General features: G+C 49.4%; 8 protein-coding genes across 8 annotated transcripts; 5 read left to right on the forward strand and 3 right to left on the reverse strand.

Annotated features, from left to right (window-relative positions):
- Positions 1 to 212: 212 nt before the first annotated feature.
- IAQ61_006637 (uncharacterized protein) lies at positions 213 to 1,613 on the reverse strand (the record flags this gene model as incomplete). The annotated part of the gene is made up of 5 exons (XM_066097258.1): positions 213 to 575; positions 636 to 1,044; positions 1,102 to 1,274; positions 1,343 to 1,449; positions 1,541 to 1,613. 5 exons carry the CDS (start codon positions 1,611 to 1,613, stop codon positions 213 to 215), a joined length of 1,125 nt encoding a protein of 374 aa, XP_065952735.1.
- Positions 1,614 to 2,247: 634 nt separating this feature from the next.
- On the forward strand, positions 2,248 to 4,086 carry IAQ61_006638 (uncharacterized protein; the record flags this gene model as incomplete). The annotated part of the gene is made up of 2 exons (XM_003845479.1): positions 2,248 to 2,551; positions 2,609 to 4,086. The coding sequence occupies 2 exons, from the start codon at positions 2,248 to 2,250 to the stop codon at positions 4,084 to 4,086; spliced, it is 1,782 nt and encodes a 593-aa protein (XP_003845527.1).
- A 1,519-nt stretch (positions 4,087 to 5,605) lies between these two features.
- Positions 5,606 to 6,118, forward strand: IAQ61_006639 (uncharacterized protein; the record flags this gene model as incomplete). Its single annotated transcript, XM_003845480.1, has 1 exon — positions 5,606 to 6,118. The coding sequence occupies one exon, from the start codon at positions 5,606 to 5,608 to the stop codon at positions 6,116 to 6,118; it is 513 nt and encodes a 170-aa protein (XP_003845528.1).
- A 1,271-nt stretch (positions 6,119 to 7,389) lies between these two features.
- IAQ61_006640 (uncharacterized protein) lies at positions 7,390 to 10,100 on the forward strand (the record flags this gene model as incomplete). Its single annotated transcript, XM_003845481.2, has 2 exons — positions 7,390 to 7,586; positions 7,644 to 10,100. The coding sequence occupies 2 exons, from the start codon at positions 7,390 to 7,392 to the stop codon at positions 9,481 to 9,483; spliced, it is 2,037 nt and encodes a 678-aa protein (XP_003845529.2). The 3' UTR covers positions 9,484 to 10,100.
- A 745-nt stretch (positions 10,101 to 10,845) lies between these two features.
- IAQ61_006641 (uncharacterized protein) lies at positions 10,846 to 13,984 on the forward strand. The gene is made up of 6 exons (XM_003845484.2): positions 10,846 to 11,386; positions 11,514 to 12,339; positions 12,389 to 12,441; positions 12,510 to 12,788; positions 12,849 to 13,509; positions 13,557 to 13,984. The coding sequence occupies exons 2-6, from the start codon at positions 11,997 to 11,999 to the stop codon at positions 13,691 to 13,693; spliced, it is 1,473 nt and encodes a 490-aa protein (XP_003845532.1). The 5' UTR covers positions 10,846 to 11,386; positions 11,514 to 11,996; the 3' UTR covers positions 13,694 to 13,984.
- On the reverse strand, positions 13,985 to 15,663 carry IAQ61_006642 (uncharacterized protein). Its single transcript, XM_003845485.2, has 3 exons — positions 14,998 to 15,663; positions 14,543 to 14,873; positions 13,985 to 14,477 (listed from the first exon to the last, which is right to left on the reverse strand). The coding sequence occupies exons 1-3, from the start codon at positions 15,197 to 15,199 to the stop codon at positions 14,090 to 14,092; spliced, it is 921 nt and encodes a 306-aa protein (XP_003845533.2). The 5' UTR covers positions 15,200 to 15,663; the 3' UTR covers positions 13,985 to 14,089.
- Positions 15,664 to 16,492: 829 nt separating this feature from the next.
- IAQ61_006643 (uncharacterized protein) lies at positions 16,493 to 18,292 on the forward strand (the record flags this gene model as incomplete). The annotated part of the gene is made up of 1 exon (XM_003845486.2): positions 16,493 to 18,292. One exon carries the CDS (start codon positions 16,493 to 16,495, stop codon positions 18,290 to 18,292), a length of 1,800 nt encoding a protein of 599 aa, XP_003845534.2.
- Positions 18,293 to 19,421: 1,129 nt separating this feature from the next.
- On the reverse strand, positions 19,422 to 19,616 carry IAQ61_006644 (uncharacterized protein; the record flags this gene model as incomplete). The annotated part of the gene is made up of 1 exon (XM_066097259.1): positions 19,422 to 19,616. One exon carries the CDS (start codon positions 19,614 to 19,616, stop codon positions 19,422 to 19,424), a length of 195 nt encoding a protein of 64 aa, XP_065952736.1.
- Positions 19,617 to 23,521: the final 3,905 nt, after the last annotated feature.

Consider the following 23,521-nt stretch of genomic DNA (forward strand, 5'->3'; position numbering starts at 1 on the left):
AGAACATGACCCCGCTGCGGGGTACACAGGGTGCAGACACCATCATCCTGCGACGCTAACAATTGAAATGGTTATCAGTCTGGTCGGCCAGCCCTGCAAGTGCCCAAGGTTTGTGGTTATATTCCAAGAGGGGTTCGCGTGGTTTAAGAATCCGGGTCCGCAATATCGTGCACGCGTAACGCTTCCTGATCAACGAGAGTCAATTTCTTGGCTCAACTGAAAGTCTTTCGTGGTGTCTGGCGAACATCTGATTGGAATGCTGGCTTGTGTCGCGCGATATTGTACTCGTCCATGTGCTGCCAAGGAAGACTCAAGAACTCGTGCTTGTTCTTCCAACGAATCGAGTCCGACTTGAACTTCTCTGCTTCGGTGGGTGGTGGCGGTGGTTCTGTAATCTTGGTGATAAGATATGCTGTAGACGCTTCTGCCAGACCATATATAAGTACACCCACCAGCGGGATCTTGACGAAGACGTAGAATCCGAGGCCGAAACCGAAAAGTACACCGGCTCGGTCCTTGAACCAAAGTTTCTTCTGGTCGCTGTTGTACCGTACGCGAGTGAAGTAAGGCTCCAGCTAGAAGACCAATTAGTTAAGCGCATGCTGCGTGTGGCTGAAATACAAGGCATGACTTACTAGGTCACGCATGAGTGTGCGCGAGGAAAAGTAAGCTTGCAAAAATGTGACTAAATATCTCCGTGGAAACAAGAGTGAGATTGCAAAGATTGCGGCGGCTGGCGGAGTTCCAACTGACTTTCTGAAGGTATAGAAACTGGCAGCAGGCAATACGAAGCGGCCGACATAGGGTACGTATGACAATGCGAATACGGCTAGCGAGATGGCTGCCTTTCTGCCCTGCTTCACTGCGTAGATGATAATAGCTTGCTTGAGCGGTGTTTTTCCCTTGTTATCTTCTGCAGCCCTAGGCGCATGGGCAGGGTATTGTTCGAGGTTCTGAGCGTACATGGCGCGGAGGTTCTGCGGATCTTCGGTTTGGTGCTTCTGCACATAGGTCGAATCGACCCAGCGGAGGGAGTCCATGAACCTGGCATAGCCTGTCAGATTGATCTCTGCGCAAAACAAATGAATACGGAAGACATACATTTGGTCCAATGTGGGAGTCATGTAGCGCATCATAGTCATGAGGAAGAAGGGGACCTGGAGCACAGTGTGCTCAATGAAGTGCAGGCCGTCTATGATGGAGTCGTCCCAGTGGGCGTGTTCCATGTTCACAAGCAGCGAGAGGGTCCATAGCAGCAATCGTACTGCGATGACCTGTAGCAAAGCTCAGTACTGCTCAAGGGTGTTCCGATCTGATAAAGTTGAAGATGTAGACGACATACAGGGACAGCCACGATGATGCGAATAGCAATACCCGCAGCTACGGCAATGGCAGCTTGGCGGTAGTGGCTTGAAGTGAAGAGGCCTGGATTTTGAACGGCACGGTTTACTGGGAGTGTCTGTTAGTGTGGTTTCTCTGCGTGTAGGCAGAGATGATGCGAGGATAGGTACCATGATGGGTATTGGGCACCACAACATACCACCAACCAATGTCAGTTGTGCTCCACGCAGGATGGCGTTGATGTCGAAATTGGACACATCAAAGTTGTCCATCTTCTTTGGCTGGGACAGACGGCTGTCAGGTGTGCAGCGGCGGCGGTGTGCAGTTGAATGACAGAATCGTCCGTCCCAATGGACGCTCTGTGCTGGTAGGTAGAGTGTCAAACAGGCGGAGCAGCACGCATGACGTAGGTGCGCGCGGTGTTTACGGAGGAGCGTCGTCCATGGACTTGACACGGACAACAAGTGAAAGTCGAGTGCCGGCAAGTGCCTCTGGTTGTACCTAGAGAAGTAGTCGCGTGCTGCTTGCTGTCTGTCACAAGCAAGAAAAAAGAACACACATGCACACACGCGTCCATACGGGCTACGGTTGCTAGTCTTCGACGCGGACTAAGGCAGACTACTGCGACAACTTTCTGCTGCAAAAAGGGCGTCATTTTGGGGTTGTGGGCGCCAGTAGTGAGAGTAGAAGCGCTGCTCGCATCCCCACCCCCGGGGCCATAGCGTTCCGCAACTGCTGCAAGGGACCGTAACGCCGAACCAGTTCCAGCGTGCACAGAAGCTCGCAGACAACCGCAGACACTTCTCACACCACCAAGCCATAGCACACAGTCGCACGTCGTGCTGCCTGGCAGAAAGGCTCGATCGCGACTACGGCCAGACGAGATGACCACATAAGAGGCCCACCATGTCCAACCCGCCCTCATCCCAGACCCGCGAGCACGCGCCGCCCACCACGGTGAACGTGCTCAACACCCGACGTAGCTTCACCCTCCCTGCGCGTGCAAACAGGCCTCCCCCGGTGGCGCCTTCTGCAAGCAGTGGTGATGGCATCGAGACGCTCTTCATTTGCAACGCCTCCAAGATTGTATCCTTCACAGCAACGCGCCCCTTGCGCCGACCCTCGCCGTCGCGCTCAGCCAAGGCTGCCGCAAGCGATGCAGTACAGCCTGCAGCATGGACGACGCCGACGGAACGTACTCTGGCAGTGGGTAGGTCGCCATCGTCTACTCCTGTACTCCCCACATTCACATGCTGACATGCCACAGGTGTCCTGCGCATATATCGCGTGACAGCCTCCAACGTCTCCTTCCTCAACTCTGGCAACCTCTTGCACACCATCTTCCCCCGCTCACAATGCTGGTGCGTGGACGGGCAGTCCATCTTCGTTCTGCGGATACGCCAAGACTCGTACTACCGCATCGAACTCCCCTTTGAGTCCGATCAAGACAAAGAGAAGACTGCGCAGTTCAAGACAGTGCTCGCACAGGTGCTGCAGTACGAGAAGACGCAGTGCCCGTTTGCAAGAGGCTTTGAGGTGGACGTGCCCGAACGCCCAAAGACACCGCCGCGCAAGACGCTCCGGAGGAAACCTTCCCAGCAAGCCAAAAAGTGGATGTTTGACAAGACCTGGGTGCCAGAGACAGGTTCTCGACCGTCGACGCCGAATATGGCAGGTTCAGATTGCGGTACCGCTTCTTCATATGACGATGACGACCGGTCAAGTATTCATACCGATACCAGTGAGGTGGTTACCGACTGCAGGTCAACACTATCGGACATTGCGCCTTACAAGCCGAATTTGCGCAGACCATCGGTAGCAGAACGAGCAAGTGTCTTCCAAGGATTTCGGGCTCGCTCTCGATCGGTAACAGCACCTGTGAAAAGTGAAGAAAGTGGCTCAATAGCATCCTTGGGGCGCATACCTGAGTCGCCAAGAGTTATTCAAGCCAGCGAAGCCGAGAAACCTATCCTTGAGCGTCAAGTCTCGGAAGCCGCCAGCTTGGTATCGAGCACTGGTTCTTTCTACTCGGTGGGCGACGCCAGCGATCGTAACCCTCCGACCCCATTCTGGGATGCTGAGGCTGAGCTTCTGAACCCTTGGATGGAAAGCATGTCAAAACCTCAAGATGAGCTTCGCGGACGCTCGACGCACCGCCGGCAGGTTTCCGAAATCACAGTGCGGGCACAGTCAGCTTTTGGAAGCATTCCATCTGCCCCAGTGACACCCACAGCTGCCCACCACACGTCGGCCAAATCTACAAATGGGGCCCACCCTTGTTCAGCTCCGTCGACACCTCCGCTTGTCAGCGACTCGGACGACGACAGCGTTGAACTGCCAGCACTAGACGCCCCCACACCTCCAAACGCGATTCGCATGAAGAGACTTACCGGGGCTTCTCAACGGCGAGCCTTTTCACCTATGCCACAGGCACAGAACCTGTTCCGCCCGCCGCAGCGCAACGTGGGAAAGAACTTTACGAGCACGTTGGTGCGTAAAACGTGCGAACTCATGCTTGGGCCTCCATCCCACTTGGTCTCCATTATGTTGCGCATCGCTGCGAGCATCTCGAATGGCTTTGGCTTCAGCACCTATCGCGTTCGGCCGGCGGAGAAAATCCCCTGCTCCTGGGAGTCTGACGATGACGCTGACTGGCAAGAGGAAGATGACTTTGGGATCCCCCTTGGCACTGTCGGCAATCCCGCTATACGCAGACAGACGTTTTCTGCTGGGGAAGTTGATTGAGCTCCGGAGACAGGGATGGGCGAGGTTGGGTTGGATTGGAATGACATGACTTCTTGCTTACCTATTTAGAGATGATACTAGGCGTTTTTAATGTCTTACGTTCGCATTTACCATGGCAGGCGGATACACCTCGCCACTCATTTGCGTATACACAGTTACGGCGTTTTAGAGGGATGACAGCATTTCTGATGGACTGCAGGAGTGCGTACTTCGTGGCAGCATAACTTAGCGAGCAATGTGACAACGTTCGAAATACCAAGCTTGCCTCGTGATGTGGTCCCATGGTCATGCATGTTAGCTTACATACACCGCATCTTGCCTCGCCGCAACAACAGTGAGGGCGAGGCAGTGTTTTGGAGAGGCTGGATGGTTAGAGGGCTCAGGGTCAAGACGAGCTGATGGTTCTACAGCGTAGACAAGAAACAATGGCCTCTGTGGTGTTACTCTATGATGAGTTATCCCCCCCCCTGGTTAGAAGTGGAAGCGAGCGCCACTGTTGCTAGCCGCAACGTCGAGCACTTGAGGGAAGTGGAGACAAGCGTTGGGTTGATATGGTAGCAAGCACTGCCTTGCATTTTGCAAGGTCACTCAAGACTGGCCACAGCATGCAGAAAAGGAGAGGGGAGGGGTGGAGGAGGGGCATCATCAGTCTGGCAAATGAGTCAATGACCAACGATTGGAGCGCGTCCAACATCGTGGGGTTGTTTGAGCCTCGCACCGTTGCTCTCACCCGCAGCACGAGAATTTGCGTCAGGATTCCACGTCAACGTCGAAAATCTGTCTAACACAGTAGTCCCGCAATCCTGGCAGAGCTGCGGCGACGGTCGTCCGGTCCCATGCCCTCTTTGTCGTCCGTATCGCGCCGATGGGTTGATTTTCGATCAGATTCCACACCACACCACCAGCACGGCCACCAGCACCACGCTCAGCTCCGTCTCTTCTCACGCTCGTTGTTCAGCCAGCCTGCGAGAGATGAGATACAATAAGCAGTGCGCAAACCGCTAATTAGATCTGAGCCCTGCTTTGGCTTGGCCTTAATTGGCGGAATCCGCGATCGTTCCCCGCTGGATGAGGTGCATTTGGACACCACAGGGGGGGGGGGGGTGCTAGCAGTCTCGCAGCTAGCTAGAGTCGGCCTGTTCGCGTCGAAGGCTCGAAGCCATGCCACCTCGTTAACTTCTCACCGTATCTCTCAGCCAATGGAGAGATGCAGGCAATTTCTCCTTTTCACGCCGCACGCATGCTGAGCAAAACAAGTCCTGGCCGACCAGGGCGCATGATGAAAAGGCCTAGAGACTAGGGGGCCATGGCGGCTCATCCCGCCTCCTTGTTTATTACTTGCCTTGCACCCACGCGCGCCGACGTTTGCTTTAGGGCTCTGACCACCACTCGCTTGCTTGCTTCTATCACCCTTCACCAAATCCACACATGTCGCTTGTCGGAACCAGTCAACGATCATCACGGAATAGCCTGGGGACGTGATCACAGTTGACAACTCCAAACCAGAAAGAAAACGAACATGGCCCACAACTTCTCCCTCTGCCGGACACCCCCGATACCGCGCAAGAACCCCAAACGATACGTCCACTCCAAACCATTGCCGCCGCTGCCTGTCGGCTCGCCCATCCAGCCAGAGCTTCTGCCCCAGCCGCTGTTCAGCGGCGGGAAGAAGACACGCCCCCAACAGTTACGCGCCCACACCACTGACTCATCGCCTTCTCCCGTCTCATCCACGCGCTCTTCCGTCTCGACACCGACGACCTCATCGTGGAAATCATGCCGTTCCTCCATCGCTAGCGACTACTCTGTTTCCTCCACGCCGGCCACTTCGGTCGCCAACTCGCCCTCTGTTTCGCGCACACAGTCACTGAAGTACCCCTCGGCTAAGCCGCAAACCACGTGGATAGTCACCCCAGTGACACCAGACCCAGGCCCAAAGCCATCACTACGGCGGAAGAAGACTCCTAGGAGGGATACACTGAGGAGTCTGAGAGAACGGGAGATGGAGAGCCTTTCCGAAGAAGGCGGCTGATGAACGACCTTTCCACCCTCTGACCTCTGAACACGTACCAGTCTGCCGGCGCGCATGCTATTCTCCACTCCACCAAAATCCAACGGGTCTCTGAACACACACGATGCACACCAGTACGACGGCGTACTTGTGAGTACAACTGGGCAATCACCCCCTCATGCCTCAGACATTCTGACCCCTCAGTTAACGAATCACGAATCACTCCCTTGAAGTGGGCCCCGGACAAGTCGAAGGCCACTGGAGATATATATTTGATTTAAGCGACTGCATGATACCCGGCTCGGTGTTCTTTGTTTAGGTCCTTGTCCTACTTTTAGGCAATGGGTAATGGGTCACGGCGTCCAACGAGAAGACACTCGTGTAATATTTGCTTTTTAGTCAGACAGACAAACATGGCTTTTCAGCCTTTCCACATAGATTTTCTCTACTTTGTGCGCCTTGCTGCCTGATGTGCGCGTGTGCATATTGCAGAGCCTCATGTGTGTGTGTCTGTGTGTGTGTGTGGTTCATGCAAGGCTAACATCAGCCAGACCCATCCACGCTAAGCCTGCTGACCTCCCCATCGCAGCATAACTGAAGACGTAGCAACGTCATACGGACCTCTTGACCAGCCAAACCCATCGCGCACTGTCACTACAATGATCGTTGAACCCCAGCCAATCTGTCAAACAATTCTGCACTACCCTTTCGCGCCTTTGAGTGTTCACCACACAATATCTCTATACCCCGAGGCATCACATCTCACTATCATGATTTCAAGCAACTGCGCCGCACATCCATAGTGGCGCAGCGAGTAACTCTATGTGCATGAAGGCACACCACCACTAGTATCCCTGTGGAAAGTGGGCGCCTACTTGCTACCCTCATCGCCTCCATGCTAAACTGGGCAAATCACAGCATCCTGTACGGGGGCGGATGTAACAGTGTATATAAAATGGTGAACCCGGCGTCTTTGCATTTGACAATGGAAAGCATCGACTACCGTGGACGCGTACACAAGTTGACTCACCACATATCTGTCACAGCCGAGTAGGCAACCGCATCCAGAGGACCTGCACTCGTGACCTCAGCCGGCTCTTGCCACAAGCACACGGCTCTGGAAACTTCAGCAACAACATATATAGAAGAGCTTGGAGTCTGACGTGGATATCCGATTGAAAAGTACCCGTATAGGTTGTCCTGTTCGACTCAAGTGAGCCGCCATCTCCTCGACCGGGCACTAGCAACATACGGATCTCATACACTCATTTGCAACAGTGGAACCTGCCGCAATGGGACCATCAAACCAGGAAAGGAACCCACAGGCGCCGTTGCGTTTACTATCCCTAGATGGGGGAGGTGTGAGAGGACTGTCGTCCCTGATGGTGCTCGAGGATCTGATGCAAAGTATTGCCCTCGAGGAGAAACGGCTGGGTCGTCGTGCTCAGAACAATCATGAGCCCCTGAAACCTTGTGACTACTTTGATCTGTAAGCATCGACAATGCCTTATGTGTATACCCATGAGTTTTGCTAAGTGTTTTATAGCATCGGTGGCACATCAACAGGCGGAATCATAGCAATCATGCTCTCTCGGTTACGGTTGGACTGTAAGCAATGCATCTCAGTCTACAGCAAATTAGCCCAGCAAATCTTCAAGCGAGATCGATGTTTCAAGGCGTTTGGCTTGAAAATCCCCACAGGTGCCACCAGGTTCTCGGGTGCTGTTTTGGCGAATGCAATCAAGACCGCACTCAAAGATCTGGGCTATGATGAGAACGAAAAAATGTGGGACGAAGCTCTGTTCGAAGAAGTAACAGAGGTGAACGATCTACCGGCGGATAGCATCTGGAAGGATACTGCCTCGGAGTTGTTGCTCACCGAAAGTCCCACGGCCACTCACAAGGCCGCCGTGGGCGCACTGGCTTCTGGTCCCTCTGCAGAACATAAGTCTTCTCACACATCACTGCCATCGTCGACCTTGTACAGTGACAGTCCCTTTACGCCAAAGAAGCTTCCTTCCCGGAGCGAGACATGGAAACTACACCCGCGGCAGTCTGTCCATAGGAAGGCCAACGTCGCAGGCTGTCGTGGCTTTGTCCTCACTTCGCTCAAGAATGCATTAGGTCTTCCCAGAATCTTGACCACATATGACCCCAACGATCAGACGACCCGTATCTGGGAAGCGCTGAGAGCGACATCAGCCGCACCTACATTCTTCGAAGAGATGCAGTTCGGCACCCCCAAAGTCACCTATCTGGACGGCGGCGTAGGCTTCAACAACCCTTGCGCCGAAGTCAATTATGCAGCGAAAGCTCTCTGGGAAGGACGCTCGATCGGTATCATTGTGTCAGTGGGTACAGGTCTTCAGAGCATACCGAGCGTGAAGAAGATTGCGTCATGGCTGCCCTTTGGCCTTGGAACAGACATCTCTCTTGCTTCTGCACTTGCAGGCATGGCTACGAGCACTGCTCGAGTCGACAATGAGATGAAGCGCATGTACAGCGACACCGACACAAAATACTACCGCTTCGACGTCGATCGGGGTCTAGCAGACATTAGCCTTGAACAATGGATGAAGGAAGACGAAATGGCCTCCTTGACAGAGCAATACATGAACGACGGACAACAACTTCGCCGCACACGCGAGTTTGGCGAAATCATGGCAAAACTCTCTGCCCTTCCTCCCAAATTTGAAATCAGTCCCCGACACTTCAGACTCGGCATTGAAGGCCGCGGGCTCATGGACCAGTCCTTCGAGATCCGCCGCCTCGATTTTAAAACAGGCATGCCGCTCGGCGTTGCGAGTTCCCTCGCAGACATCCCTCGCATGTCGCAGTTCCGCAACTCTTCGCCCTCTGGAGAAGGCGGATTGAGCATCGACAGCGCTGGCCGCGTCAAGGGAATTTACCCTGTCCCCGAGGATCTCGATCTCGACGGTCGCCGCCAAGAGGCAGCCGTACATCAGTGTATGAAGGCCGACAACATCTGCCTCCGCGCTATCAAAACGGGCATCCCGCCAGGGAAATACAAGGTGCAATTCATCATCGCCTTGCACGAAAGCCAGCACACCCCACCGCACAACCTCGTGTGTAGCGTGGGGAAACCCCTCGATCCAGCAACGTTTACAACGCGTTTTGTCGATGTCAAGATCACGCCTGATATCGCTGCCGTGCTACTGCATCCCGATGCTGTGCGCGTACGGCTAGGCAAAGAGCGCTACGACGAGTTCAAGGGACAAGGTTGGCTGGAGGTTGAAGGCGATATTGCCGTGCCTGTCGGTCTGGACGGCGCGTTGGGGTTCATTGTGAGTAAGAAGTTCAAGGAAGGCGTGTTTGTGGATGGCTGGAGTTTTGGCGGTGTCAGACTGGAGCCGGTGTTTGCGTAATCGGGGTGACTGGGGGCAGCCCCGCGGATGTTGGTTTGACTTAATGGGATGATGTGCGGAGGAAAGTATCTTTTCTTGCTAGGGGGCTGGGAGAGGAGTTGCATTTGGAAACGTTCTATTACGGGGCTGGAGTTGGGAGCATATGACGTTTTTGATTATAGCTTCTGTTCAAAAACAACTACGTACTGGTACGTACATGTATTCCAAAACCATCATCATCCAACCAACCACCAAACCTCCCAAACCACACCCCACAATAATACAGCCTTGGCGCTAAGTCACATCAAAACCGTACAATTCATGTAACACAACGTCCACCCGACCTTCCACCTCCATTCAGTTCCTACAGCCCCCCCCCCCCCAATCTCGACATCCGCTCCCTCTAGACCTGTGCTATCCATGTACAGTACATCACAGTAGCATTATGGCTGCGAGCCCGCATACAGCACAGATCTCGCGGACATGGGGGTCTCGGATCTCCCGTCCTTTTGGTGCAAGCCGCATCTCGATAAGCAGGCAGGCGATGGGATGATGGGGGGCGGTTGGGTGAGGGGCTCTGGGCATGTGGGGCTGGTTCATTGTCTCATGCACATGCAGATTGAGGGGGGGGGGCATTGGATGGCTGGGGAAAGGGGGTGTTTGGGGTGGTGATGGGGGGTTGGAGGGGAGGGTTTGGCGCTGTGGGATTGATTGGTGGTGGTGTGTTGGAGGGTTTTTGGTGATCAGGTTGAGTTGGGTTGGATCTGGGATAGTTTGGTTGGTATGAGGGTGGAGGTTGATGTGTGGTCAGGTTGACGAAATAGATGATGTGTGAATGATGGGTAGTATAACATGTCTTGTCGCTTATTCTGAAGTGTTTCTGACGGGCGATGATCACTAAACGATGCCTGTATTTCAGTCTTGGGTGTTTGCGAGGATGGCGAATGCGAAGTGGGGGCCCAAAGACCGTATCGGGACCGGGATGTCGATGTCGTTGAATATCCACAGCCTATCAAGATATCTAATTCAGACAGCAATTGTGAATCTCACGACTATCAGGGGGGTCAGGCGCTAGATTCAGGTCTGTATGCTGTGTAGTCGGAACGCGTGCCCCGAGTGGGTGAACTGGTGATACAGGCGCAGTGTTTGTGTTGCAATATTGGATCGGATCGAGAATTGAGCAAAGACCCCCTTTATTTGCTCCTACGCAGGAAACAAGTGCGACTCTGTCGTTGAATTGCTCGGGTGTTTGGAAACAGGGGCAAAACTCCAGGCTGTCCAGGATCAAAGTATCAAGACTGACACATGGAAGGGGAGCATGGAAAGAGAGTCCAGTATGTACCCGTACATGGTATAACCTATATATGGCTAGGGCAACCCGCGCCGTCTAGGTTCCGTTCCGCGCACGGCCTGCCGTGCTGAGTGGTGGGGGAACTCTCCCAAGAGTCAAGACCCACCACCCATCCATGACATTTCCCTTCCTCCATCACGGTGTTTGCTAAGAGCAGCCGACCCTGTTCCGTTTGTGTGGCCGGACCGATATTCACAGCAGCATAGCTCAACACGAGGGTTCCCCAGCTATAATCTCACGACAGGCCCACCCTCCTCCCGGGAGTCTACCGTGCTTGTAAGGTATCAGCAGCCTCCCGATCGGTCTTGCAACCCTCGAGCTTCCGTGAACCAACCCATCCTGCTGGGAGGTCCCTCGAGCTCTCGGTCTTCACCTGCGCATTGCCATTGGTTGTGAGGCAGCTGTGCCGTGGGGGAGGCTTGCACCTTCAATACCCATACGGCGGCTTCAGAGCGGAAGAAGGGCACTGTCGTCTGCAGGTGATATCTGCGCACTACAGGCCGTCTCAGCTGGCAAAGGCCGGGTTCTCAGCGAGTGTCACCGGAAAGGACTTGTACCTAATACACAGGATGGGTAAGTGGCCCTCGTGCTTCCGGTGCTTCCCCTCCTCTCTAACCTCGCTCGCCCCTCGCCATCACGGTGCTTTCTTTCTTTTACCATTTTTCAGACGGCAAGCTCACCTGCTGACCTTGTTCCTCAGATCAAGGAGATACCTACCGTCCTCAGGACCAAGTAAGTGCCATGCAGTTTCCCCTGTGTTGCCTTTTTTTGTTGCGCCATGCGCGTTCTTGGGCGAAGAGCAAAGTTGATTGTGGTTGTGGGGGATGCCATTGGGCCTCGGAATGGCCCATGAGAGAGATGAGAGAGATGAGAGAGAGCGTTGACACGGGCTTTGACGAGTCTGCCACGCCGCCGCCCTTTCGCAGGGGACGCACGCCTTCACGGTGTGGTGAACCGTGAAGTGTACCCGTCTAGGCTGGGTGGACTGACAGGCCACGTGACCTAGGCCGGACCGGAAAGTGCCGCCGAGCTCCTCGCACCTGCCTAACTAACTTACCTGGCTCACCACAACATCAACCTCTCCCACCTCAACCACACAACACACACGCGCCCGCAGCAGCTTGCGACACACACAAATCCGCACTCACACTGCACCTCTGACTGATTGTCACTTGTTGCAATCATGTCGTTCGAAGCTGACAATTACCAACAGCGCGATCGCTCACCTCGCAGACGTTCTCGCTCGCCGCGACGCTCTCGCCGCTCATATTCGCCTCGCAGTCGTTCTCGCAGCCGCGAAGACTACCGTCGCAGTGACCGTCGCTCGCGATCGCCCAACAGCGGTGCGCAAGGTGCAGGAGGCTATCAGTCATACGGCGCGGCGCGTGGAGGCTCGTCGCGACCCGCTGAATCCAAAGACATGATGCAGAGCATCCGAGATTCCTCGCAGCAAGACCGTCGCGTCTACGTCGGCAACCTGTCTTACGACGTCAAGTGGCACCACCTCAAAGACTTCATGCGCCAAGGTACGTGACCAATTGCGCCTGGTTCAGAGCTTTGCTAATCGTGAAATAGCTGGAGAGGTTCTCTTTGCAGACGTCTTGCTACTCCCGAATGGAATGTCAAAGGTAATAAAAGATGGCTTGTATTGATTGTGAGAGGAGTGGAGGTCTGACTGGCTTTTGCCCTGGTATAGGGCTGTGGCATCGTAGAGTACGCAACTCGGGAGCAGGCGCAAAATGCCGTTTCTACTTTGAGTAACCAGAACCTAATGGGTCGACTCGTATACGTTCGCGAAGATCGAGAGGCCGAGCCTCGCTTCAGCACTCCTGGCAACGCGCGCGGTGGTTACGAAGGCGGCATGGGCGGTGGCCCACGTGGAGGCGGCCATTTCGGAGGCGGCGGTGGTTTTGGAGGTTCCCCTGGTGCTGGTGCTGGTGCTGGTGCTGGTGGCAGACAGGTCTATGTTGCTAATGTTTGTGGCCCCACGCTTCTACGTGTTTGAAGAGGATATTGCGCTGACATGACCATTTAGCTCCCGTACAACGTAGGCTGGCAGGATCTCAAGGACCTGTTCCGTCAGGCTGCTCACACTGGCTCGGTCATTCGTGCCGATGTCCACATTGCGCCTGATGGTCGCCCCAAGGGCTCTGGTATTGTCGCATTCGAGACGCCCGAAGATGCTCGCAACGCCATCAACCAGTTCAACGGCTATGATTGGCAGGGCCGCAACCTCGAGGTCCGTGAAGATCGTTTCGCTGGTCCCCCAGGTGGAGGTTTTGGTGGCCGTGGCGGATTCGGTGGTCGCGGCGGCTTCGGCGGCGGATTTGGAGGTCGTGGAGGCTTCGGCGGTCGTGGTGGATTCGGTGGTGGATTCGGAGGAGGCCGTGGCGGTTTCGGTGGAGCTTCTGGAGGCTATGGCGGTGGTGCACCAGCTGGCGGCGCAGGCTTCGACCCCAACGCAACCTCGCAGCCCCCGAATCCTTTCACAGACTTCGCTGCGTCTGGCGGTGAGCCCAGCAACACCATCTACGTCCGCAATCTTCCCTGGTCGACTAGCAACGAGGATCTGATTGAGCTCTTCACTACGATTGGCAAGGTCGAGCGCGCTGAGATCCAGTACGAGCCCAATGGTCGCTCCCGCGGAACTGGTGTAGTCGAATTCGAGAAGGAAGCAGATGCTGAGACTGCAATCTGTAAGCTAATTCGAGATATCTGCTAAGCAACTGCTAACAAGCCATAGCCAAGTTCACTGGTTACCAGTACGGCGGTCGTCCTCTCGGTCTGACATATGTCAAGTACACCAACCAGAACAACGGTGATAGCATGGAGGGCACCGAACACACTGGCGGTGGTCTGACACAGGATCAGATCATGTAAGGTGGATCTCGGTCAACTCAACTGCACGTCTGGAGGAGCGATTCGGGATTCTTTTTTTCATTTGCCCACACTTGTGAGCGTGATTATGTTGGAAGTCATCGTTCATATATACTCGAAGCTTCTCATCAAACTTGGAGGATTGGGGGCGTACGGGAGAAAGAAAGCAAGGGACATTCAGCAATGGGCAAAATTTCCTTTGGTATCTCAAAAGGCTAGCTCTTGAAGTACGAATTCAAGATGGAGTGATATCCCATGGTTCTTAGCTACAGTTGCAACATCTTGATGTCAAATCCTGTTCTTCTCCGTTTTTGTTCAGGGTAGGCCATGCTGCTACACTGTTTCCAACACTTTAGATTCTGGAGTTCATACCGGGATATCGATTGGCTCTTTCCTCTCCTACTGTGGCTGGAGCAGACGCATCATCCATTCATATACAGCCCACTGTACGGCATTCACCATGAAGGCTCGTACACTGCATATTCCCAGTCCTCGAAAGAAGACGCTCACGCCTTCATTTCTGTAGGCGTGCTTGGCGATCTCAAATGAGCTGAAGCGTTGCTTTGCTACCTCGGCTTGCAACAGCGAGCTTTGTTCACCTGACCCTCTTGGATCAGGGCGCAATACCTGTGTCTGAACTCTCGTCTTGATGACATCAAGCGGGAAGACGGATGCCCAAGTGATTACACCGGCCAGCCCACCACAAAGCATTATCTTCACCGCCGTCTGTCTATCCGTATCATCTGGCGAACTCCAGGCCTGTCTCGACCATTCATATGACCAGAAGCTGCAACTACTGTCAGTTCTCCCTCCTTGCCTTGGCCACCTCTAATCAGACCAAAAAATACTCACTAAAACCCATAGCCAACAGCATCCCGCACACTAGTAATCCCGCCACCATAATACAGTCCCCTAAGTCCTTCTCTCCTCCACGTATCCCTCGCCACCGACCAACTCGTCGTATGCGTTTCCCTGGACACCTGCGCACGGCACTTGATCAATTCGGTAGGCGCAGAGACGACGAATGATGCGAGGCCGCCGGTTGCGCCCGCAATCCAGATTTTCGCAAGATCTGGCGCGGTCAAGGTCGAAGGCGATGGCGTGAGGAGTGCAAGGGTGCGGTTGTAGGTTACGAAAAGGAGAGCGTTCAAGGCGCCATAGGTCAGAATGGGTGCTGTAGCGCCTGTACTGGTTTGTTCACCGATAGTCAGTGTTTTGCTGGTTTAGGATGACATTTTATCCTCCTGTGCCAGTGCTCTCTTTGTGGGAGTCCAATGGATGAAAGAAGCTTGAATTTCCTGACTAACCTCTGACCAGAGTCCCCGCGCTATCAAAATGGGCCCGGAAACCTCGAGGGCTAGCCACTGTGGCCTTGGTGGTGGATGTAGCAGTGTCGATAATTGCTGGCGTCGGCCCAGCTTGGAGGCGCGTCTTGATCAGATCAAGAGGGTTGCCGATTATGATGCCTGCGGCACCTGACACGTAGCCGGCCCAGAAGTCTGCGGACATGGCGGTGGGTGGACATTGGGAGGCGTGTGGGTTTGGAGAACGGGATGGAGGGGAATGCGGGATGTGTGGGGCTCGCCGCGGGAGGGAGCTCGGTGGTTGATTGAGAGAGCTCGATTGGGCTGAGTGTGGGAAGAATGTATACTACCGTGTGCTCCAAAGTCGAGTGGACAGTGTATGAGCATGGTGTGTAGGTCAAGTCCTTGTCTATTGTTTGCAAGTGTTCTTGGCGTATGCTATACACTTTCTCTATACTCGACACCATTACTCGACTTCGGTAGCGATTCAAGAAAGGGTCCAGAGTGGTGGCTGCATGGTGCATTGGCCCTAGACTCTGCAGTCCATGACGCATAGCAACCAAAACCTTCAAGGGTCTCATGCGAGCGCATCGATCTGCTTCTTTATGTAGAGTACAATAGTCACAGGAGGCCCTCTTCCAGATTGCACTCGACCATGCCTAGCGCAATCGCTCATGTGAGGTTGCTGCGCTGTCATCCCGGCCTTCTGCCGCCATCGGATGCATGTGCACCCAGCCGGTCAAAGCCTGGAGTGCTCTAAGGGTTGTGTTGAGTCTCTGGACACGGATACCTGCCACAAAGTGTGGAAAGAGACCCGTGATGTAGTGAAGCATTCCACCATGAATAGGATGCGGTTGCGAAACAGCACTGAGCCATCAAGTGTTATCAGTAGATGCATTCGTGTTTCAAGCACTGGCAAGATGGCAAGATGCAGGTGAATGGGGCCCGCATGCGGTGGCGAATCTCGACCCGACCCGATGATTCGTGGCGCACGGACCGCAAGGCTGACACCCAGTGACAGTTGCTGTGGACCACACCTCCGCCTCCGCCTCCGCCACTCATACACACTACATCACCACCACCACTCACCCTCACTTTCATTCTTCGTTCCTTGTAACTCTTTATCTTTGCAATCTACCTCAGCAACACCAGCCATTTTTTTGTCACGGCACCACTTTCTCCCTTCGGCCGGTCCAATTGATCATGAGCGTGCGATTGAAGCTACTGTTTCGAACCCAGTCACACGGTATGTTTGGTCTCTTGCACACTCATTGCTTGTCTTGCTTCGCATGGCCCGCAGTCGTGGGCCACCAAACCTGCGACTGCAGTGCCCTGCAAACAAGTTGAGCCTATCACTACCTGCTGCAGTGTTGTCGCATGATGATAGCTACTCCTCTTGCCACACCGCTCACACAACTAACTACCCAACAGCATCTCCTACGCTCTAGTAACCAACCACAAATCACAAATCAATTCACATCGACTACGCTAGCCAGGCATGCCTTCAACGCCACTCGATTCGGGCTGGGACTTCAGCCCAGTCATCGACCTGATAGACTCGGACGTTCAAGATACTAGCTCGCCCAAGCTCACGCCCAAACCACGCCCACTTGCCTCGGTACTCCAGAATGAAGGCGGAATACGTCTGGGAAGCTTCGCAAAGGTGTTTGAGAACCTGGGTCTTACACAAGACGCACCGTCGTTACCGCCGCTAGATTCCGAATCTGAGCTTAGTACTTCGGACGAGGTTCTACTACCATCTCCGGTTCTTCAGGCTGCTCAAACCCCAGTGGAGCTCGAGGAAACCGAGGACAGCGTGGCTGCTACAGCTTTGACTAAGAAGCAACGACAAAAGGCTCGTAGGAAGGCAGAAAAGGAGCAACAAGAAGAGTTGTTGAAGACCAAGTCTTTCCAAGAGGAGCTTCAGATGCTCGTAAACGCTGCACAAGCAGAACGCAAACCCACCGAAGCAGCCTCTCCATCGAAGCCCTCCCGAACACCCTCTCGATCAAATGTGGGCGCGAAATGTAGGGCCTCAAACCCAGTTTCGCTTCCAAACTCAGTTGTCCCTGTCATTGCTCCGACGTCCCCGCAGAAGCCCAAGACGCCTAAACCTCCACGTCCTAGCATATTGAAACGACCCTCATCCATGGCACAGCCAGTCACACCCACACCTCAACCCGTCCGCCCAGTTGAAAATATTTCCATTGTTCAAGATGCTCCCGTGCCAGTGCAGTATTCAACATCTGGTACATCGGCCCCAACGCAGCATTCATGCAATGCTCAGCTACAGCCATACTCTCCACAAGCGAACACATCAACAGAGCAGTATGGGCTTATTCCATCAAACGTTCGGCCAGTCGCCATGCTTCGAGGTTCACAGCGTGCTGTTGCCCAGCTACCGTCCACACCCACCCCTGTTGCACTCTCACCACCTGCTTATGCGACGCCTATGGGCCCACGGACCCAGTTGGTGATTCGGTCTCAAGTGGATCGCCATCTTCATTTTTTGCAAAAGCTGCTGCACTGCTTTCCAGACGACCGAAAGTGGTTGGTATCGCCTATGCAGCTTATCAACGAGAGGACGTCTTCACATGGACTGCATGTCTTTGTGGACGCGTCAAACATTATGATCGGCTTCAAAGACATGCTTCGATATCGGGGCATTCAGCCATACCAATACGACATGTCTTTCGACAGCCTGGCCCTCCTCATGGAACGCCGACGACCGGTTGCAAAGCGAGTTTTCGCCGGCTCGCAGCGTGAGGCCAACCCACTTCCCCACGTCACAAAGCTTGTAGAGACCTCGAAAGCGGTTGGCTACGACAGCGTGATGCAGGAACAGGTGCTCATCTCGCGCGAAGATTCGAAGAAGAAGAAGTTTTACAACGATGTTAAGAAACATGGTTGGCAGAAAGCTGCTCAATTGCGATCAGGCAGCGGCAGTGACTCTGAAACAGGTGCACTGCCGGCTTCGAAGACTCCCTCGGCCCCGAAATGGGTTGAGCAAGGGGTGGACGAGATTCTTCATTTGAAGATGTGCCAAAGCATTATTGATAGTGAAGTGCCAAGTACCATGGTTGTCGCGACGGGTGACGGTGCCGAAGCGGAGATGTCGGATGGGTTTCTGGCTCATGTGGAGCGCGCGTTGAAGAAGGGGTGGAAGGTGGAATTGATCAGCTGGAGACAGCAGATGAATGGAGGATACAAGAACCGCAAATTTCGAGCCAAATGGGCCGACCGGTTCCAAATCATTGAACTGGATGCGTTTTTGGAGGATTTGATTGACACGCCCTAGGACGGGAGTCGGACGTGGTTGGATGTGTTGATTAGGGATCTGGTGTGAAGGATGGGGCATTGGCGGACTATGGAGAGTGGTCTATGCAGCGATTGTTGTACAGCAGGCCAATGGCAGGCTAACTACACCAGTAGAAGACGACACTGTCACATGCATTCAATGTACATTTTACAACCCAAGCCCAGTGATGTTTCTTCTTCTTCTTCTTCTTCTTCTTCGCCATCATCATCATTCCTCCGTCTTTCGTATAGCCAACAAGCAATTGAGTTTAACAAGCAATTGAGTTTGTACTTGCCCTACCATATACCCACCAGTACAACGGACCTTGCCTCTTTCCCTCGAGGGCAAGGATGGCGTACAAGTAACCAGGAATTGCTTTCTGAGAATCCGTTCGAATTCAGGCTATATTTTGTTGAACATTGCGATCGACACTACTCTTCTGTCTGTTATTATTATTATTATTGTCATCATCATCATTGTTGTCTGCTGTCTGTTATTATTATTATTGTCATCATCATCATTGTTGATGTTGATGTTGATGTTCTCGGATAGCGATGCCGGTGCCGGTGCCGGGCGGGCATGGATGGCCAGATAGACAGTACGACGACCGCGCTAATGAGAATGATGATGTTTTAGCATGTGGGGTGGGTAGGCAGGTACCTAGAGTGTGTTTGTAGGCATGTACTCGATTGTCAATGTAGTTTTTGATATAGACATGGGTGTTGGGGGCAAGAGATGGGAAAGAGTCAGGTGGAAAGGGGGAATGTTTGAGATTGCGATGGGCGATGGGGGTGGATACGGATGGGGGGGTGTTGGGAAGTTTGTTGGTGAAGTGCAAGGTGGAGCTAGGATGAGGCTCTGCGTTTTTTCTTTCCATTTCGCTTCGGGGATGAATTGGTAAAGGATGAATTGGTAAAATTTACTGTTGGTGTGGATAGTGGAGAGGAGAGGAAAGATACAGGCCAGCAGCTGATTGGATGGTAGAATGTTGTTTTGTCAGACCCACCGGGGCTCCCAAGGAAAAAAAAAGTTTACCGCCAGTCTAGCTGTGGCCAGGCCGCAGCGGGCGCCAAAAAGGCCAGGGATACGGGCGAAAGAGGAAATTGCAGAATACGGAAAGGCGTTTTTTTCATCCTTGCTGCTTTCTTGCTTTGCTGTGGTGGACAGAGCGGGTCTGGTGAGCAAGGGCACCGGGAGCATCGGCGGTCGGGCTTGGTGTGCCTTGCCAAGGCGTGGATTGGTGAGCAAGCCGTGAGCAGTTGGTGAGTTGCGGACCGGGATGCGGATCATACGACGTACCGAGCGCGTTACCCCATTGTACCATTGTGTGTAGGCCTGCAGGCCTGTGCCTATCTATTCCGACCACCGCAGCTACACAGTCAGCCCATCAGGGCCTGGGGTCATGGGGCTTGGTGATTGGGCTTTGGATGGAGAGGGTGGAGTGGAAGTGGTCGAGAGAGGGACAAGGCGTGTGTGTCTGAGCGTTTTTCTTTTGCCCAACGGTTGTGAGAGGTAGGTAGGAAAGGTGGTGGCATGTCATATGACCATGGGTTTAGCGTCGGGCGACTTGGGCTTTACTCCAAGTGGTTAGAATATCCCTGTAGGTTCAAGTCCACGTTACAGCAGCAAATTTTTATAGTTATATAAACTAGCCTATAGTTAAGTATAAATTAGGGTAATTTAAGCAAGTAAACGTAGTTTTTATTACTATCTTTTTTAAATATATTCTAAACCTATTCTTAATAATATATAGGTATTCCTAAATACTATACTAGAGTTTAGTATAGTAGTACTAGATAATATATCTAAACTAGATAGTAATATTAGAGATAAATTTAGGTAACTATATAAAGTGCTAGAGGAGGATAGTAGTAGTAGTATTAAGGAAGTAAGTAAAAGTAAATAGAATAAGTTTAGAATAGGTTAGTAATATATTATAGGGGTATAATATATACCTTACTTATAGTAATAGTTAAGGACTACTACTTATACTAGCAATTATTAAGTATATAGCTATTCTCCTAGTATACCCTTAATTATATAGCTAAGGGTATAGGTATATAATACTAGTTTAGTAATATAAAGATAGCTCTTACTTAATAAGAGAAGAGGTGCTTATGCAGGCTATATAGGTAATACGTTAAGAACACGTTCTTAAATTATTCTAATTCTAGCAGGTATAATACTCCTACTAGTCTATCTATCTTAATAGGCCTACAACTTTACTATTCTTTAATAGCTAGCTAGCAAGCTAGTATAAATACTAATACTCTAGGGTAAAAGCGTGTAAGTATCTTAAGAATATATTATAAATATATTCTTATTATATTATTAATAATATATTATATAATTAGATCTAAACCTTAAAAAGTATAGTACCTAAGAAAATTCTATAAAGAGAACTATAAATAAGAAGCTATTATTATAGCCTTATTAAGCGCTTTTCTTTAAGGATTTATAAGGACTACTAGGTGTCTTATTATCCTATAATAAGGACTATAGTAAATTAGGTAAGAAGCAAAACTTAAATATATTTAAAACGTGTTAATAATAAGTTAGTAAATTATAGAATAGGCTTAACTATATATTAGCTATTAGAACTATAGCCTAATATCTACTACTAGAAAAAAATATTATTTTAGTTAGGTACTACTAGAGGTAGACTCTATATATCTATAAGGTCTTCTAACTAGGGAGATATTAAATCTTTCTAGTAGTCCTGCTTTATATTCTGTAGTTAAGCTATAGTTAAGCTAGATAAAGAAGTGTGGTAGGTATATTATAACCTATTCCTAACACGTTCCTAATATATTCTAGGCGTTAATTATCTATAAGGGCAAGGATCTCTATTTAAAATCCTATATAAAGTTACCTTCTAAGTAATTATACTAATAGATATAGTAGTAATACCTTTTTTTACTATTATTTCTTTTAGTATATATATATATATACCTTCTCCTCCCTTAATACTATCTAATAGTAATATTAAGGAAGTAGTAAAGGTGTTATAGCCTATGCTTACTCTATAGCTTATATAATATAAGTTATTTATAACCTATTATAAATATATTCCTAACTTATTATAGCCTAGTTCCTAAACTTAACCTAGCTCTAAACCTATCTCTAACTTAAAGGTTTCTATTCTATTAAAGAAATATATATTAGCTTTGCAAATAAAGATAAAATCTTGCGTATTATAAAGCGTAAAAAGCTTCTATAGTTCCTATTTAAGAGTAGCCTTAGAGGAGTATACTATAAGTAGAGGATAAAGTATTAGGATCCTAAAACTATATATAGTATAAGAGAATAGGTTTAGAATATATTACTAATATATTACTATAGGCGTATATATAGCAAATCTTTATATTAAGCTTAGGTAACTTAATTATTTACCTTTTTAAAGAGTAGGCATTAATTCTATTAGATTAAGATATATTCTAGATAGATATATTATATAAAAGGTTATATAGGGTATAGGCAGAGATTCTAATAGTAATCTTCTACCTATAAGAAAAGAAGTATACGTATTAAGAATAGGTTTATAACACGTTTCTAATATATTATAGTTATTATACTTAGCTAAATTATTATAGATAAGGATACAACTAAGATATATTAAGTTGCTATTACTAACTTCTTTTAGAAGTATAAAGCACTTATAAAAAGACAAGTGTTATAGAGGTATATTTACTTATAGGGATTCTATAGGACTACTATTAATATATATAATAAGTAGATAATAGGCAAGTTTTATAGCGCACTATAACCTATTTATAACATATTTCTAACTTATTTCTAGGACTTAGGTGTTATCTCTAGTTAATTAATCCCTACAAGCATAACTAGCGCTAGCAACTTTAATCTTGTATAAGATTTTGTTAAGTATATCTATAAAGAAGTATTTATAAAGTATATAAAAGAGAGCTAGATAATACTACCTCTTTATATCTAAGTAAATTACTATAGGTATTAATAGTAGAGGAATACTTTTAGCTTACTAACCTCCTCTTATATAAGTAAATATATTCTAAACCTATTCTAAACGTGTTTCTAACTTGTTCTTATATAATTAGAACACAAACCCTTTAAAGATACCTAAAACTAGGTAATCTAAAAAAAAAACTTAGTAATTACTACTAGGATTATATAATACTATAGTAAAATATTAAAAGAGGTATAGGAAAAACTAGAATCTTATTTAAATATAGCTAAGCAAGTAGGCTAGAAAGGATATAAAACTAGTAAGCATATAAGTATTCTTAAGGCTACTTAGAAGTAAGTTTATAACCTATTCTTAACCTATTAGAATTATATAAGTAATATTATATAGTACACACTAGATAGATCTATAGGATATAAAAGAGTTTAAAGCCTAGAGTAAGTTTAGAATACACTATAACTATAGAACTCCTAATAGGCTTAAGTAAAGGTACCTTAAAAAGCTTTAAAGGGGAGAAAGTAAGTCTTACACTAGTATTATATATATTTACTAATTAAAATATATTTAGAATATATTTAGAATATATCCTATAATAATAATAATACTCTAGATAATAATAAAGTAAGTCTTACTATATCTAACTTAACTAGATATATCTTAGTCCTAATAAGAAATAAAAGAGTACGCTTAAAAGCCTAAAGCTAGAGGGCAAGTAGTAGAGTAGTATTAGAAAGAAGTTTACTAGCCCCTTTTCTATCTTCTCTACTACTAGGCTCTTCTCCTCTACTAATAGCAACCTAAAGGTATGCTTTGCAAAATATATTTATAATATATTCCTAACTTATTATTAGTCTATAACTATAAACTTTATAATAAAAGGCTCTTCTTAGTAATTAGGCTCTAAAGGAGAGAAAAGAAAAGCTAGAGGTAGATAAGGAAGAACTTGTATAAAAAAAGGCACTATTTAAATTATAAAAGGTATAGTTTAAACTTAAGAAAGAGATAGCTACTTTTTATATAAGGTAGGGTTAGTCTATAAATATAGTAACTAGTTCTTAACTAGTTCTTAATATATTCTAGTCTATTATATAAGTATATATAAGTAGATAAATATATATTCTTTTTTCTTCTCTTTTTTCTTCTTTCTTCTTACACTTTATAAGAACTTTTTATATTTAAGAGTTTAATACTATTTTACTATCTATCTTTCCTAATATTATTAGATATAACTAGTTAATATAGTCTATAAAGATCTTTTAAAGTTAGTATATAATAGAATATGTTAGGAA

This window comes from Plenodomus lingam, assembly GCF_022343315.1.
Source record: "Plenodomus lingam strain CAN1 chromosome Unknown contig_26, whole genome shotgun sequence".
In the NCBI taxonomy this organism is placed as follows: domain Eukaryota; kingdom Fungi; phylum Ascomycota; class Dothideomycetes; order Pleosporales; family Leptosphaeriaceae; genus Plenodomus; species Plenodomus lingam.